Source organism: Aotus nancymaae, unplaced genomic scaffold (genome assembly GCF_030222135.1).
Source record: "Aotus nancymaae isolate 86718 unplaced genomic scaffold, 86718_ANA_hifiasm-v0.15.2.pri h1tg000058l, whole genome shotgun sequence".
NCBI lineage: Eukaryota > Metazoa > Chordata > Mammalia > Primates > Aotidae > Aotus > Aotus nancymaae.
The window spans coordinates 27,367,464-27,384,515 of NW_026988472.1; the positions used below are offsets into that span (position 1 = coordinate 27,367,464).

Here is a 17,052-nt window from a genome sequence, read left to right on the forward strand (position 1 = left end):
CAAAGTTTCTTAGCGAAGGGCATGGATACAGGGAGAGGTAGAGAATTGGGGCCAATAATTCAATTTGCCATAGTGACTTCTGTCAGCATAGTTTTAGTAGAACAAGGATGGCAGAGCCTGATTTTCATGAATTGGAGAGTGACAGGAATATAATCAAGTTGAGGTAATGAGTGAATATCTGCCTTCTAAAGAGTGTGACTGTGAAAGAAAAGAACATGATAGAGTGCAGATTATTGTTGTTGTTTAAAGATGAGAGAGACACTCATGTTTGAAGTCTCTGGAGAAGGACCGCGCAGAGAGGAAAGAAGTTGGAACACACAAAGAGAGAGGGAGTATGTGGAGGAGGATCCCAGAATAGATGGGTGCCCAGATGGTGAAATCAACTTCCAATAGCAGAAAAGTCGCCTCTTCCTCTGAGACTAGAGAGAAGGATGCGAGCCTGATATTTCATGAAATTTATGTTTGATATATTTAATTTCCCCCGTGGAATTGTAGGTAGGATCATTTACTGTGAGATTTCTTTCAGTTCGTGTTGAAAGGAATTAGTCTGTAAACCACATTAGATACTTCAAACAGAGGAAATTCAATACAGAGGACTGGCTGCTCCATAGGAATGAAGGAGCTGACAAACATAACAGAAGACAGTGAGGCAACCCGGAGTTTAGCAAGTCCAGGAAACTATTACCACCCCAAGAGCTGGGGAACCAAAAAGTTTTACCAAAGCCCAGAAACCAGAACCATCTGTTGCTAATTCAACCACTGTAGGGGCTGCACAGCACGTATTGGAACAATGGAGGGAGCAGCTCTCCAGCAGGAAATAGAGACACAAAGGAGATACCACCCATACAGAGAGAGAAGGGAGGATAATTCTCTTGTTTTACCCTTTCTCATGCTCTTCTGTCTCCCACTAGTGCATCTCATGGCTTAGAAGCCAGCTAACAAGAAATCCCAGGAATTCTGAGCTCCTATAGTACATCTCAGTACTGAGTGGAGTAGGACATGAGGAGAATGAATATAAGAGCAAACGACCTCTTAGTGGTTAGCTCCCAGACCTAAATTTTTCCATGAATCCCTTGGTTCATGAATGTAAACACAGTATCCAAGGCAAAATAACAAATCCACCATGTAGAACTTTTTGTTCATAAACATATTAGGATCTTGTTTTATAATTTTCTAAGCAGTTGCTTGATTTCCTCAGGACAAGCCAGAGGCATGGGCAGAGCAGGTGACCCCATCTATTTTACAGATGACAAAACTGGGACTTTTACAAGGTTAATGACTTCCTTAAGATCAAACTGCAAAACAATGGACAAGTAAAACTTCCTGGGAAGATGCCTTTTCATTACTCTGCACTGCCTTTCTTGAAGTTCCTTTGAGACACAGTCATTAAAAATTTAAAGAATAGTTCATCCAGAACAAACATTTATTTTACTTGTAGGTGAATATCACAAAACACATTTTAAAAGGAAATTTAACCAATATTCAACCTTAAAATTTTAATCATAGGGCTATGCACTCACTTTTCTCTTTCAAGTTAAAGGGAGAATTTTAGAGCTGCAGCATTTCTAGACAATGTCTATAAAACAGCAAGCTACTTGCTTTGCATTCAGAAGGGGCTCACAGTGTGGGGAATATAGTTTGACTCATTAAAATTAGTATAGATGTACTAGCAGTAGTGATGATGATGATGATGATGATGGTGATTAATATTTATTTAATCCTTCGGGCATGCCAGGCACCTTTGTAAATGTTTTCCCTGAATTGTCTAAGTTAATTCACACAATCATCTTTCCACATAAATACTGTTAAAATTCCCATTTAGCAAAGGAGAAAACTGAGGCACAGAAAAGATAATTAACTTTCCCATTTGCCACGTAACTACTAAGTGATCACACCAGGATTCAAACCCAGTAGGCTCATTGTATTGCCCAGGCTTTTAGCTACTCCTTTCTCTTCCTCCTCTCTTTTCTCCCACATAGGGTCACTACCACTAAAATAAGTAAATGAAAGAAGACAAATATTAAAATGAAAAAAAAATACTCAAAATTCTTGAAATTAATTGAGGTTGTCTCATAGTCCACAATCATTTTTTCTGCCTAAAATACTGTGTATATACATGAAGCACATATTGCAGTAGCAGCATAATGGGTTTGAATAGGAAATATTTTTTTCCTGGTTGGAAAGCAATCTTTTGGGATTTAACATTTTATATTCTTCATAGAAAACACACACACACACACACACACAAAGTCAATCTTTTTTTATAAGCTAGTGCTCACAGTATTTTAAATTTCTTCACACACCACGATCACCACACAAGCAATTCCCTGTGGTGTATACCATTGTAAATGGAATTCAGAAAGAGAAAAGGGTGTGTGAAGTCTGTTGTATTTTTGAATTTACACTCCTTCTGAGGTCTGGAGTTATCCCAATAGTAAATTTCACAGCGGTAGGCAAAGCTGGTCAAGGTCATGGTTCCTAGTGTGAATGACACTTGGGTAAAGCCCAAGGTGGGCAGAATATTACCTTAGGAGAAAGGGAAAACATCCTGTTGTGGGGAATGTCTTTAAGAAGGGAAAAAAAAAGGCTACCTTTGAGAACCTTTGTGTTTCTATAAGGGCCTGAGCCCTTTCAATGTTAGTCAAATTCAGTGGGAGTTTTTCTTTTTAATCCTCTATGCTCACAAAACCTGGGCAGTATTCAGTGATGGTTAGCACTCAGTCAAGATTTCCTTAGGTATAAAAATTCTAACTTTTGCTGTGAATACAATTTTGCAGAAAAATATATGGCATGCCCATTTCTGCCTTTCAAGCATTAAAGTACATCAAAAAACTCTGGTTTCACGTCAAACCGCACTCTTCACTACCTTGTTTACTAGGAAATCTCTAATTTAACTCTAGCTTGCTATCTTTCAGAGATTTTGGAAAATTCTAGGATGTGTTACAATTTATAATTTTAGGCATTTTTATGACTTTTTGATTATGTTTTTAAATTCATTGGCACATTCTGTTATGTTTTTTTAAATTTTAACAGCTTTATTGAAGTATAATTGGTATACAAAAAACTTCATGTATTTAATGTATATAATTGTATGAGCTAGAACATGTGAGTACACCTATGCAACTATCCAAAGAGTATAACCTCTTATATCTAGACTTTTCAAGTAGGAACCTATGAGTGATGGGTGACTTCCAGGCTTATTTAACTTGCTTGAGTAAAATAAATGATTTTAATTATGTATTTACTAAAATTTTTGTTTTTATTTCATATTCCTGAGCTTATACATATATGCTCTGATATTAGTCCAACATAAGTATTTTTGTAACTATTCGGTCTTTTATAAAAGGAATTCACTTGAAAAAAGGTAACCAAATTATTGGCGTCAGTTTTTCGGATGTTTATGCCATTCATCAGAGATTTAACAGATGATAGATAGTATCATCTTCTTTTAAAATCCAAAAATCACCCTCTGGATAGTAAGGGCCAATTATGTGTTCTTTCATATCTTGGAATACATTATTTTTATCACTTTAGGTTTCGCTTGAGGAGGAGAAGGAAAAAAGAGGTAATTTTGTACCCTGGGAAATTTCTAGAAAAGGCAAGCCTTTGGCAGAAGTTACCTCAAAAGGGCTTTCAAATAGTGTGAAGATCTGAAAAGTGGAAAATAGAAACTGCAGTGCTTTATAAAAGGAGTGTGGAAGAAAAGGCAGCATTCCACAAGGATAAATGTTAATTGTTTTGTAATAGCAGCAACTATATCTGTGCCTTTAGACACTGTCTTTTGCTTTCATAGCAAAAGTCAGTGATATTGGCGTTAGCTTCATGGTAATAGTTTGGTAATCTAGATCTATTTGCTGTATGCAGTAAATGCTATTATTGAGTTTGATTCTAGAATGTTTTAGTTAACTGAGAAAGGACACTATATATAGATTGTATATTTTCAATAGGTGTCCAACCAAACACACTGGAATTATGCTAAACATACTACTGTTTGACTTTGAGTCTGTAAATATCGTACTAATGCAAAATAACAAATATTAAAACAAAAATGATTTTTTTTTTTTGAGACGAAGTCTCACTCTGTTGCCCAGGCTGGAGTGCAGTGGCATGATCTTGGCTCACTGCAACCTCCGCCTCCTGGGTTCAGGCAATTCTCCTGCCTCAGCCTCCTGAGTAGCTGGGATTACAGGCGTGCACCACCACGCCCAGCTAATTTTTTGTATTTTTAGTAGAGACGGGGTTTCACCATGTTGGTCATGCTGGTCTCGAACTCATGACCTCATGATCCACCCGCCTCAGCCTCCCAAAGTGCTGGGATTACAGGTGTGAGCCGCCGCGCCCGGCCAAATGACTTTTTTCTTCAGAAGCAAAATTTTGAATTTCACATTCAGCTCATGACTCTGTATTCTTAGAGATAAAAAAATACAGTGTAATTAAAAATTGTGTTCTGTTTATTATATCAGAAAATTATGTTCTTTTTACAGTGTTTACTGTGCACATTTTCTACATATTGGACCATTAGAATGGTGTATTATGTCCCTGCATTAAACATTGACATTGTTTCTCATATTTTTACTGCTTTGATTCATGATAATTTTAAGTCATATAGTATATCGATCTTCTTCTGAAGATTTTATTAGGATAAAGTACTAAAAGTGGAATTGCTGAGTCAATGGGAATAAGCATTTGTATGTCATTTTGTATCCATTGCCAAATTGTCCTAATAGATACTGTCCCCAGCAGTAGTACCTGAATATGCTAGTTTTAGTGATCTTTTCAGCTTTGGATTTTATTTTTTGTTAATTTAATTGGTGTCAACTTGTACCTTTTTGATTTAATACTCTATTTTTTATTACCTGAATGTTAACTTTTTTCTTTTTAAGTAAAATCATCCCATTCTTTCTCATGTTTGAACTACCTATTCCTATTCCTCTGTCCATTTATCAGTGATTTAACCCACCCTGTTGAATTTGATATAACTATCTTAACAATTAATACTATCTTAATGCTTAGAAGAGCCTCCTCTATGCACGTGCAGAAATGACTAATAGAAATTTCAAGTTGATATGCTTCAAGATAAAACCTACCATTGATCGACTTCTTTCTTTGAAATATGTTTCAAGTGATGAAATGGCAAATTTGAAAACAATTGCCAAAGACAAACAATGAAGAAAACGTAGGTGATTTGGTTTAGCAAGATTCTTCTGTTTTAACTTTTATTCTAATTTTAAAGTAGGATATTCTAAAAGTATTTTGATCCTTCAAAAAATTGATAACTAGAATAACAGCACTATTCTTTTGTTGTTCAATATTTTCCGTATGCAGGTTTAGTTGAATGCCAGTAGATGGCACTAATTACATAAACAATTCAACAAGTTAATGAAGAGGAAAAGAAATGTATGAGATTTTTTTTTTCCAATTCAAATGTTGTCATATGTCACATAGTCAACAATTATATATGAGCTTATTTTTGTAGTTTTTTTCTCTTGTGATAAAACAATTGAGCCCAATTAATTGCTACTACGTTGGAATACTTGATACTGGTTATTGCTTAAGATGCTGCATTTGAAAAGTTTTGTCCTGTAAGGTGGGTTAGCTTATGATTGACTAAATCACATGGTAGGCTAAAAGCAATCTAATATATGCATTCTGACCTGAGGATTCAGAAGCTATTTATGAAGTACTTAAGATATTCCAACTAGAGATTTCAGGAAAAAAAAAACTGACATTCATTCTCTTTCCCATAAAAATCTGTAGCAGTTGGCCAAAGACCTCCACCAATGGCAGATAAATGTAGATGTGGCAAATGACTTGGCCCTGAAACTTCTCCGGGATTATTCTGCAGATGATACCAGAAAAGTCCACATGATAACAGAGAATATCAATGCCTCTTGGGGAAGCATTCAGAAAAGGTATGAATTACATTATTTCTAAAACTACTGTTGGCTCTAATAATGGGACGGTGATACTGGATGAATAATGAAGATTTGTTTTTCCAATCCAGCTAAACTGGAGCTTGGGGGATTCAAGGTGATAAATACCAGCAAAACCCACAGACTTGGCTCAGTCATATATTTTTAAAATGAGGAACGTAAGATCTCATTTGCCCACTGTCACAAAAGTAGTGACATAACCAAGAGTTTAAACAGAAAGCAAAATACCGATTTATAGCTAGAAGAGCCATTTAACAGTCTACTTTTAGAACTGTATCCAAAGAAATATCTTTCTATCTCATCATGGCACATGCTGCCTTACCTGTAATCTGATAGATAAGTCACTTTGGGATTCATGATGGAGTTATAGCTGTCCATGGTATCAACCTTGTATCTCACTCCACACATCCAATGGGAAAATTTGTGGAGGGTAATATGACTCATCACTTCATTTCCCATTATATATCTAGGGAAATGAACAGCTCTTATAGACAGTATCGCCTCAACCTAAGCCCTCTATCCTTATTATACCTCTCTTAATCTCTAGAGATATTTTCACTAGCACTTATTCCAGTTATAAATAAAAATATAAATTATGTAACTAATTGTTTACTATTTGTGCTTTAAATTAATCTAAATGCCATGAGGACAGAGATTATATCTTCTTTATTTGATGCATTTCCAGGTCCTGAACCAGGTGATATAATAGGGAGCTAGTAAATGGTTTTTGAATGATTACTCCCTTTGCATAATGTACAATTACCTTGAACATGCTGAAAAAAATAGTACCTGTACAATATGAGGAAGACCACAGTGAAAAATAAGTGAGTTCCAAAATATGACATCAATTACTGAAAAAATCAGTTAGGTGGTTTTTAATAAGAAGTCAAGGTCACCATTGGGGCCAAAACAAATTTTGAACTAAGAACAGCAGTTCTTATGAGAAATTAGATAATTGTATATAGAAATTAAGAGACCAACTAAATTTTGAAACTGAGCTAGACATTAGAGAGAGAGAGAGTAAACACTCCTGTGAAGCTAAATTTAAGCTGGTGACCCTGCGGGATAGAGCAGCTCTAGTCCTGAATTCCAGACAGTAGGTATATAGATGGAAAAGACCATGGAAAAGAAAATTCAACCTAAAGCTCAGAAGTTTTCATTGGAACCCTATGAAAAATACCCTGGTAGAGAAAGAGCAAACTTGAATATGGAATTGATATTTGGAAAAATTCTCGTAGTAACTACTTTCTCTCAATGGCAAGGCTTGGACTTTCTTCTCCAAATACAGGTCTTGTATGTATTCAATTGAACAAGGACAGATTCAGTTCAGGAAGAATTATTCACATAGAATCAATTGGTATCAGAGAATCAAACATTAGACCTTAGCGGGAAATATCTGTTTCTCAAAAGGAAGCCTTTCTGGGAAAGCAAATTAAAGTAGATATTAATTTGGTGAGTTTACAGAATATAAACTAAGGAGACAAGAAGAAAGCTTGCTCATGGTATGAAACTAGACCTTCAGGAGACTGGTCTATTCTATCTATACTACTCTTTCTGACAGACCCTTCTCTTCATTCTCATGCTCCTGGATGCCCCCAAGCAACTCTCTCAGTTTTTAAAAAACACGTGGACTCAGGGAGAGGAGCATCACACACTGGGGGCAGTTGGCGGGGGTAGGGGAGAGACAGCAGGGGGTGGGGAGGGAGAGGAGGGTGGGGAGGGATAACATGGGGAGAAATGCCAGATATAGTATGCACCTAAAGTAAAATAAAAATAAATTATTTTATTAAGGTCTTTGGATTCTTCATGGGAATGACTTTCAGTTTATATTTTTTGACTTGGTTCCAAGAAGGTGTCATCTAAGGCATGCATATGTTATTTCTCCTATGGGTAAAGTAAATTAGAATATTAAAAACCAACTCACATTTTTAGCCCATACAGAATCTGCAATTCACCAAGCTACTTCTGACTCATGTCTATAAAGTTCTTCCCTTTTCTTTTCTCACTTCACATGTACTCTTTGCAAGAATTCATCCACTTGTGTAGTTTCAGTCTGTTGATGACTACCCATCTGTATTTCCAGCTGAGAATGATCTTTTGAGTTTTATACATGTATATCTTACTGCTTTCTTTCGATGTTAGTGTCCCACAAGAACTTCAAATTGAAAAGGTCCAAAGCTAAACTCATTTTTGCCCTCTTCTAATCTCTTTCTCCAAAGGCAACCTACTTCTATTGTCCTTGTCTTAGTCCTTTTTGTGCTTCTATAACAAAATACTAGAGACTGGGTAATTTATAATGAGCAGGAATTCATTGGCTCATAGTTCTGGAGGCTGGAAAGTCCAAGCTTAAGGGGCTGGAATCTGGTAAGGGCCTTCTTGTGTCATGGTCCCATGATGGAAGGTGAAAGAGTAAGAGAGAGGAAAAAAATGGGGCCAAACTTGACCTTATATGAAACTTAGTCCCGCAATAATGACACTACTCTGTTCATGAGGGTAGAGTCTTCATGTCCTAATTATCTCTTAAAGGTCACACTTACTACTATAGCAATGGCAATTAAATTTTACCATAGGTTTAGGGGGGTGCAAACATTTAAACCATAGCTTTCTGCCCCTTTTATCCCAAAATTCATGTTCTTCTCACAGACAGAATACATTCATTTCATCCCGAAAGCCCCAAAAGTCATAACTCATTTCAGCATAAACTCAAGAGTCCAATCTAATATAAATTAGATATTGATGAGTCTCAAGGCACAATCCATCCTGAGGCAAATTCCCCTCTATCTCTAAGCCTGCAAAATCAAATCAAGTTCAGGCCCTCACCCCCGACCCTTCCCAGCGTCGGGTAACCACCGATCACAGAAAGTTTTATTGATAGTCCTGCTCTAGATCATCTTTGCCCATGTTCACTTAAGCTATTTATCCTAGTGTTCCATTTTTGGAACACTAAGCATGTGGGAGTTATTTACATTCTACTGTTCAAGGTCATTGCAACATGATTGCAAAAATTCAAAAAACTGCGACCTTAGGCATAAATGGGTTAAGCCGTTTAGGGTACATTTATAATAATTATGTACTATACTACTTCAAAAATCTTATTGCTTCAATTTATAAATAAAAAGTGTTATCTCTACACTGTGGTTTTTATTTTTATTTTTTGACTTTTATTTTAAGTTCAGAGGTACATGTGCAGATTTGTTACATAGGTAAACTTGTATCATGGGGGTTTGTTGTATAGACTATTTCATCACCTAGGTATTAATCCTGGTACTCATTAGTTACTTTTCCTGATCCTCTCGCATCTCCCACCCTCCACCATCCAGTACGTCGTTCCCCTCTAGATATCCATGTGTTCTCATCATTTAGCTCCCACTTGTAAGTGAGAACGTGTGGTATTTGGTTTTCTGTTCCTGTATTAGTTTGCTAAGGACAACGGCCTTCAGCTCCATCCATGTCCCTGTAAAGGACATGGTCTCATTCTCTTTTTTTTTTTTTTTTTTTTGAGATGGAGTTTCGCTCTTGTTACCCAGGCTGGAGTGCAATGGCGCGATCTCGGCTCACCGCAACCTCCGCCTCCTGGGTTGAGGCAATTCTCCTGCCTCAGCCTCCTGAGTAGCTGGGATTACAGGCACACGCCACCATGCCCAGCTAATTTTCTGTATTTTTAGTAGAGACGGGGTTTCACCATGTTGACCAGGATGGTCTCGATCTCTTGACCTCGTGATCCACCCGCCTCGGCCTCCCAAAGTGCTGGGATTACAGGCTTGAGCCACCGCACCCGGCGCGGTCTCATTCTTTTTTATGACTGTATAGTATTCCATGGTATTTGTGTTGGTCTCAAAAACTACAACTATGACAAGGTGGCATTTTTATTTTTGTCGTTAAACTCATCTTGGAAAGATTAATAATATCAATATTTTGGTTATGGAGAAAAAGTATCTCATATCTTTGATAAACTTCTGTAACTGTGGCTTTTTAGGTAGGAGGGATTCTGTGGAAAGCATTCTGATTACATCACTTCTCACAGTTCAGGTTAGACACCATTTTACTGTGAAACACGAATGTATTGCCTACACCGAGACTTTCAGTCATATGGAGAAATCTATAAAAAATTTCTAGACACTTGCAAGAATATTTAAATTGGCAATGAAATTTTTAGTTTTAAACTGTTGAATGTTAAATAAGATATAAAAGATACTTGGAAGAACTTTACTTTGATATCAGACACTGCTACGTTGTAGTTTCAAGACATAATACAAAAGTAAACTAATGTTAGTTTATATTTTACTGTTTAAGTTTATTAATACATCGGATGAGTCCTCAAATTCTACAGTGGCTTTTGATGGGACCATTTTTATTTGCCATTTGATATAGAATAGATAAATATAAATAGCCATTTATGCTTGAAAGGATCGAATCTACTATTTATGGAAAAAAGAGAAGGCTGCTTCTCAACTAAATTGTACAGTTTAGAAACCCAGATCTGAACATAGATTATTGTTGTGAGCTATGTAGGAAAATATTTTGTTTACCTTATCATATTTCTTATAGAGTCCATGTTAACACATAAGGCCAGAAATGTGAGCCTCTGCAAGTTCATTTCTTTCTCTTCAATCTCTGTGAACAGATATGAATTTGTGAATAAGATAATATTAGATGTGATATTATAAATTATTATGAGAAGCCTCTAAGGATTAGATTTCAAGGACTGCCATCTGGCTGATGACTTTATGATGACACTGTCATGAGATTTCATTTCCTTATTTCTATTCCAAGATCACTCTTTAAACAAGAAATAAACATTAACTCTGAATTGTCTGTTTGTAGCTGTATGCGGGATTCCACAACTACCAACTAGCCAGGTGCAAACTCATCAAGCAGAGGAGATGGTCCTTGCATCAGATGGTTAAACATGGCTAGAAGTCCCTTTGCTAAGCTCCTAGATACTAAAAAATCCCTCTGGGTTCTAAGAAAGATTCAACATGTACACATGTGTATATATGTGTGTGTACATACATCCATATATATGTATATACATTTGCATCCATATACATACAATCACGCCTTCTTCCTTAAAATAACATCTCGGTATTCTCTGTCCTTCCTAATAATGTGTTTTATATTTTAATGATCAAAATTAATAGTTGATTGTCTGAAAAAGTTTTATATCTGAAAAAATTACCTATTTTCTCCATCTTTGACAACCTTGAAAGCACTTGTAAGTCACTCTTTGCTTCTGTATTCCTAGGTCCTTTCTCCTCTTCTTCACTTCATTGAAACACGAAGAAAGAAAAAAAATTGAGCCCTATTTTGCATGCAGCCAGGAGCTACTGTAGTTAAACACTAGATCTCTTTCACATTCTCCAACATACTGTTTTAGTAATTATTCTACTTTCTTTCTCTTGGGTAATCAATTTCTTTCTTCTTTTTGCTCCTCGCCTTTAGCAGGCCAACATATTCAATTCTCCCTCATCCTAAAAGAACTTTTTTACTATATTATTTTTTTCTATCCAGTTGTCCTTGCTTTTCCTTACTATATAATTTTTTTAAGCAGTAGTTGACATTAATGTTTCCTGTTCCTTAGCTACTGGTTATACTTTGACCCACTCCAAGCTCACACCCCCAGCACCACCACTTTATGAAAACAAGGACTTACTAAGATCATCAATGATTTTATAATAGCTAATTACTGTATTTTAATCCATCCATCTACTTGACTACATTTTAACATTGATCCTGTTGGTTAACTCTACTAGTCAAAACTTTATCCTCCTTGGTTCCCAGAACAATATTACCTTGCAAATCTCTTATTTCTCTAATCATATAAGAAGTGTGAGGTGCTTGGCACAACGCCTAGCACATAGTAAGAACTCTGTAAAATATCACCTGCCAACAACATTATAAAAATTATTTTACTTACTCAACAAATACTTTTGTATAAAGTATGTGCCAGGTAGGCCCAGTAATTGGTACTTGATATAGAGCAATGAAAATACCTACCCTCAGAAAGGTTATAATCTGGGAAGCAGAAGTTGGGAGACAGACAGACATTGACAAATAAAAATTAAATATATGATGTGTCAGATGGTCATACATGCAATGTGGAAGAATAAAGAGGAAATCAAGTAGAGAGAGAGAGAGAGAGAGAGAGGGGTGGAAGAGCAGGGCTGCCATGAAAAAGTGGTAATCAAAAAAGGTCTTACTGAAAAGGTAAAATTTAAGCAAATTCTAAAGGACCTGAGGATGTGGGCCATATGTATCATTCGGGTAAAAAAAGTAGAGCAGGAGGTCCTAATAAGTGAAAATGCCCCGAAGCAGGAATATTCTTGGCATGTTGAAGGAACCTTAAAAGAGAGATCAGTTAGGCAGAAAAGGATCAAGTGAGCAGGAAGGTAGTTGACAATAAATTTAGAGGGGTAACTGGCATCTCGTTATATTGGCCTTTTAGGCCTTTCTATGGACTTTAGCTTTTAATCTGAATGATATGGGAGTTATTGGAGGGTTTTGAATGGAGGAGTGACATGTTTTATCTTATCTGGCTCCTCCGTTATAATAAACTAAATGGAAGTAGTGAGACCATTAGGAAACTGATGTCATAATTCAGTCAAGAGATGACTGTGACTGAGATCAGAATGGGAGAGGTGAATGTGGTGGGGAGTGGTTGGATGCTACTATATTTTGAGTACAGAGCACGAAAGATGTTATAATGGAATAAATTTAGGTGTGAGAGAAAGAGAGGAGTCAAGGAAGATGCAAGAGTTTTTAGCCTGAGCAACTGGAAGATGGGGTAACCATTTACTGAGACGGGGAAGGCTCCAAGAGTAACATATTTTGGGAGGAAGATGTGGACATGTTACATTTGAAATGACTTTTATACATCTAGGAGATGTGTGGAGTAGATAGCTGGATTTACAAATCTTAAGTTATGGGGAGTATCTCAAGACACAAAGTTGGGAGTTACAACAATGATGAGTGCACGTTCTTGTTCCTCAATACAATTTTCAATGTTAATGTTCCATTCTTAATTTTCTCTCTTCTTTCTTGCTACACATTTTGAGTAGCTTTGTCTGTTGGCTTCAGCTAACGTTAAGACTACTCAGTGTCAACTTCCGTCTTAAACCTTTCTTCTGATTTCCAGAACTATACTTTCAGTCACCTACCCTACATTACCACCTCCATATGTTACAGGCTCCAAAATGTGTTAAGTAGAATGCATTATCGCCCCTAAAACAACGCTAAATTTTCTGTTTTCAGTGTAGTGTAATCGCCTAAGTTAATTGTCTCTAAAACTGGGAATCTAAGAATTACCATCTACCTTTCCCTTGATCTCTCTTTCCCAATCTACTGACACATTTATTAAATTGGCTTCCAAATTCTGTGAATTCTACTTCAAAACTGCTCTAGAAACAATTTCCTCTCTTTATCCCTATTATCACTTCGTCCTAAAGACTCTTCATTCTTTGTAGATTTCTGGGAGAGTATAACCACATTTTCTCTGTCCTGCCAGTCATCAAGTCTTTACACTAATTTGACATTCACACCAGCCTTTGATCTGTCTTCCTTAAAATGCGTCTTCTTGCTTCCCTTTGATTCCAGTGCTCTTTTTTTTTTCCTCCTGAGACTTTACATGTATGACGTATTTCCAAAAGCATTCTCAAATTTTTCTGACAGTAAAAACAAGTGAAAAAGTAAAACGTTTTTTTTCCTGGGAAGAAAAGTCAATGGTGTTATACGTTTTTGCTTGTTCATTTGTGTGTTTATTTAGGAGAGGGACAGGCATTTGAACTTCACAAGAGTCTTATATGCTGTATTTACAAATACTATCCCTTGGCAATACAATTTTAGAGTTCCTTTTCTGGAACTGCTTGAGGACTGTTTTATGATCCTCAGCAGACTGTCATATTATTTTGTAGCCACACCTTGTATTTGCTGAGTAATTGTATTCAATAATTGTTTGTAAATTGAATGAAACAATTCATCAGATGTTGGGCACTGAATGGCTTTGGAGTATTTCCAAAAATTTAAAAGATAAAGATTTGCTGCCCTCAAAGCTATGTACCAATATATGATCGAATGCTAGCAGGACATTTGTTTAAAATACAACCTTTATTACATTGGGGGCTGCTCATAATACATATGTAGCACATTTTATTCAAAATATTAAAGTTCCTGACTGAACATGAACCCATAATCCCAGCACTTTGGGGAGCCGAGGTGGAGGTGGGAGGATCACTAGAGGCCAAGAGTTTGAGACCAGCATGGGCAACACAGACCCCATTTCTACAAACCATTTTTTAAAATAGCCAAGTTTATAGTCCCAGCTACTTGGGAAGCTGAGGCAAGAGGATTTTTTGAACCTAAGAGTTCAGTTTAACTCTGCAGTGAGCTATGATCATGCCAGTGTGCTCCAGCCTGGGTGACATGTGATACTGTGTCTCTTAAAATTAAATTAAATTAAATTAAAGCTACAAATAACCCTAAAGCCACCAGTTCAACTCCCTTAATTTTGAATACGCTATTTTAAATTCCTCTTATACAAAATACACCTGTTGGTCCATTTTAAGGACTGAGAGGATTTGGTATGTTAAAAAATGTAATCCTTTATCAACTCCTTTAGGTACACTTCTTTTAGCAGTATGAGAAAGTGTCTCTCGGCTCTTCAGGAGAAAGTTATATGTATAATTACAAGACACTCTCATTTTTATATTGCTGAGACCCAATTTTCCCAACTGATTATAAAGCATAGCAATTCTTCAGAGGTTGCACTGAGCTGAGATCGTGCCACTGCACTGCAGCCTGGGCAACAAAGCGAGACTCTGTCTCCAAAAAAAATAAATAAATAAAAGAATTCTCGCCATTCTACAATAGGATAATATAACATCTATTTTTGAAACCTTGGGGCTCTGTGCCAGGGAATGTCATGATCCATATGGATCTAAAAGGTTCATGGCGGTAACAGCCTGCTTCATTTTATGTCATCTCCTTTCAAGTAATTAGAATGTTTCTAGCTTGCAGGGATTGCACACAAAGGGAGACATTTGGAACCATGTCATTGGTGATTTACTGGTATGGAAAATTACCTGGTGATGTAGCCAAGTAGCCATTTTCATTCTAACCTGGTCCTATAGTCCTGAATGGTGCTGAACCAACACACCAAAATATATGTTTAGAAATGCTCATATGTATCAGTTTTCCCAGGAAAACCAATAATATAGAAAACTTACCATTGTTTCCTAATAAAAGTTATAGGATACCAACAGACTTTTTTATTCATGAATTTCATATTATAGTATCAAAATTAAGGCAAATGGAAGGAAATTTATCTTATTTGGTTTAATTGAACCATTAATGTTAGCTACAATACCCATTATGTTACTTTTCAATTATATTTATATTTTTCATTTTATTTCTATCTGTATCATTCTCAGAAAGACTTCTTTAAAACATTCAATAAAAATAGAATTTAGGTAGATTTATTTTTAGGAAGTTGAGTTTTTTTGAAAAATGAATACAATCATCACTTGACTTAATTTTTATCTGTATACTTCCAGTAATCTTATAGTTTTGGGATCTTTGGGTTTATTTAGTATATAATAAGGATATGTTTTCTTTCTATAAATCATTAAGTCAAATGATTTCTTATATTAAAAATATGTAGGGCATATAGGTCTTAATGAGTTTTATGAAATCTGATCTTTTGAATTTCCCCCTAAAAAGGGATGTCATTTAAGCAGTTCTAGGTTGTGATCAATAGCAGATTTTTTTTTCATTGCAGCCCTTTTTCACCCACTAGGGAAACCTGGTGTCATCCTTGACTAATTGTAGCAAAGAGCCTGGCTCAGATTCTTTGTTTTAAATAGCATGTTTGTAAATTCTTGAGGCCAGCAGAATCTGAACTCCTGGCTACTGCTACCTACTTCCCAGCCCAGGCCCCCAAAGCCCTATGCCTACAGCTCCTGTGTGTTTTTGTGGCATTTCTGAAACACAGAGCTACTTAAACTTGTTTCTAAGCCCAGATTATGCCTTTTTGATTTTCTATTTTGGTATTTCATCTACCATTTATCTGTGTTTGGAAGTTTCTTCTGTATTTTGAAATGACTTCTTTCCTTTAGTCCAAAGTGATTCTTACTGTAGAAAATACCAAAAATTTACAAATAATCATTCTCAACATTCTTAGCGTTTCCATATTTTTGTAAATTTTTTTTGCCTATTTTTATTTTACTTACTCCCTGTTTATTAACAGTTAAAAACATTTTCAGATAGTTTTATTTTTTCATTTTAAAAATCCTTACCACATTTTTATTAGGAAGGAAATGTCACCATGTACCTCAAGAAATTATTTTCCCTTTACGTTGGGAAAATAATTTCTTGAGGTACATGGTGACATTCTTCCAGCCAGTGTTTTATGCTCTGGTCATTTTGTCATCAGTATTCACAGAAACAGATGAAAAATATTTAAATTAACTGGGAAATCAATTCCCCATTCAAAGCAGTGGTTTTGTGTTTCAAATATCTCCTAATAGTCAGCTTCACACTTTGCTTTATCAAATCCCTAATTATGATACTCATTTTATCACTCTGTTTCCAGTCAGTGTGTTTATGCCGCAGAGCAATTAAAGCAAATCAGGTGAACCAAATTCAGTCACCTTTGTAGATAATAACCTATGTTGCTTAAACTTATGGCAACTCATACAATTACTGATTGTCTTTTTCTTCTATATTGCCAGTATTTTAAATGTACTAGTGAATTTGGGTTAGCTGTTGAACTTCAACTTTATCGCAACCTCTTTTTAAAAATGTTTAAATGAAACAAACCCTCCATGAAATGACCAAATACAATTTCCATGCTGGGACAAATTAGATGAATAATAATCATAGATTTATAGTGATTATGATCTTATGTTTCTGTAGTGAGATATGTTTTGTGGTATGTGTTATGTAAGTGATACCTACATTTCCTTTTCAAATAGAAATGCTAAAGTGGCATTGTTCTCTTTAGCTGTGAGTCTAGCAATTGACCTCTACTTAATCAGAACTGTTGTTCCATCCCAAATCTGCAACTCTGAGTCCTATGCTCCCTTCACTGCTGTTTAATGAATACCTATCAAATTGGAAAGAGGTT

The 17,052-nt window shown here is 35.9% G+C and overlaps 1 protein-coding gene across 12 annotated transcripts in view; it reads left to right on the forward strand.

Annotated features, from left to right (window-relative positions):
* DMD (dystrophin) overlaps positions 1-17,052 on the forward strand; it is a 2,277,745-nt gene that overhangs the window by 1,708,253 nt on the left and 552,440 nt on the right. For all 12 annotated transcript variants that reach the window (XM_064364425.1, XM_064364424.1, XM_064364427.1 and 9 more), the window contains one exon: positions 5,758-5,912. In XM_064364425.1, the coding sequence (XP_064220495.1) occupies positions 5,758-5,912 (155 nt within the window). The remainder of the gene's footprint in view (positions 1-5,757; positions 5,913-17,052) is intronic.